General features: G+C 40.3%; 1 protein-coding gene across 1 annotated transcript; it reads left to right on the top strand.

Moving 5' to 3' along the window:
- The first annotated feature begins 719 nt into the window (after nt 1-719).
- LOC136389530 (ferritin, heavy subunit-like) lies at nt 720-1,151 on the top strand. The gene has a single exon (XM_066361368.1). The coding sequence runs from the start codon at nt 720-722 to the stop codon at nt 1,149-1,151; it is 432 nt and encodes a 143-aa protein (XP_066217465.1).
- Nucleotides 1,152-1,387: the final 236 nt, after the last annotated feature.

The raw sequence follows: 1,387 nt of genomic DNA, 5'->3' as shown, positions 1-1,387 counted from the left end.
CTAGCTATTCTCAATAATTCCAATAAAATTCCAATGCTAAGTACCATTGGACGACTTGGATCACGTACACATTCCTGAAGCAAAGGAAGTGGAATATGCTCATGGTGCCAAGATAGGTCATATGTGCACTTCTGGGTCAGAGAGATATTGTCCTCTCTAGCCAAACTACATAGACCAAAAGTGGGAAAGTTGGTTCCTGAAAGGAAAACCAGATGATATTATCAGAAGAAAGATGTTGAATAGGAAAAAACACTAAATATTTACCTTACTCTCAAATGCAGGTTATTGTAGTCTACTTACAGTTAGATAGCTTCTACTGAGTCATTATCTTTTCTACATAAAATACCTAAGTTGAGCTTTAAATGACTCGCATTAACAATGTAGGTGCATCCTCTGACTGGCTGGCTCAGTGGATGGAGCATTATCTGGGCACCTTGGGGTTGTGCATTGAATCCCTGATCAGGGCACAAAGGAGAAGCAACCAGTGAATGCAAAACTAAATGGAACAACTAAGTGGAACAATGGGTTCATGCTTCTCTCTTTATCCCTTCCTCTCCTCTCTATTCCCTCTCCTCTCTCTCAAATCAATGGAAAAATAAAAAAAAAGAATGCAGTAATATTTTTATGGTACCAGAATGGACAGATAGAGCCTTTTGAAGCAAGCTTACAAAAAATTATCTCTTGAGCACTGTTTAAGCTTGGTTTTCTCTAAAGCTGAGATGGCGTCTGATGTCCAGGGCCTCATCTCTGAAGAATGCAGGATTCCTGTTAATCATGTGGTATCTTATGAGCTGCACATCAGTGATGCTTATTTGTCTATGGCCTGTTACTATGGTGAAGACGTGGAAGCACCTCTTTTTGCCTTATTCTTCGAAGACCAAGCTGAAGTGAAGAGGGAACATGCAAAGCAGTTCCTAAGATACCTGAAAAGACGTGAGGGTAAGATCTGCCTTCCAGTGATTCAGAGACCTAATATAGATAATTGGGGAACTGGTGTACAAGCTCTAGAGACTGCTCTGGAGTTGGAGAACAAGTTAACCAAGCTGCTGGAAGACCTGAAGTCGGTGGCTTCTGCCAACAGTGAAACTGATCTCTTACGCTTCATGGGAAAGTACCTGGATAAGCAGAAGAGGAACACAAACTATCTGTAACACCAGATTATGTATCATAAGACCCAGGAAGAAAAGCAGGCCCAGGAAGAAGACATATATAAAAAGCCTGCTGAAATGTCAGGTAAAAAGTCTTAACATCTGAAGATCAGAAAACAAGTCTTCCTGTTGTAGGTCCCAAGATCAGCTGCTTAAGAATCTTAATCTCCATTTGACAGAAGACTGCTTTCCTTCATTGTTGTGTGTACAAATAAATCTGTCTTTGCATTACAAAAAAA

The sequence above is a fragment of the Saccopteryx leptura genome, chromosome 1 (genome assembly GCF_036850995.1).
Source record: "Saccopteryx leptura isolate mSacLep1 chromosome 1, mSacLep1_pri_phased_curated, whole genome shotgun sequence".
NCBI classification, from domain to species: domain Eukaryota; kingdom Metazoa; phylum Chordata; class Mammalia; order Chiroptera; family Emballonuridae; genus Saccopteryx; species Saccopteryx leptura.
Note: the sequence above shows the minus strand (reverse complement) of the source record. Positions and strands in the feature narration are given on the sequence as shown.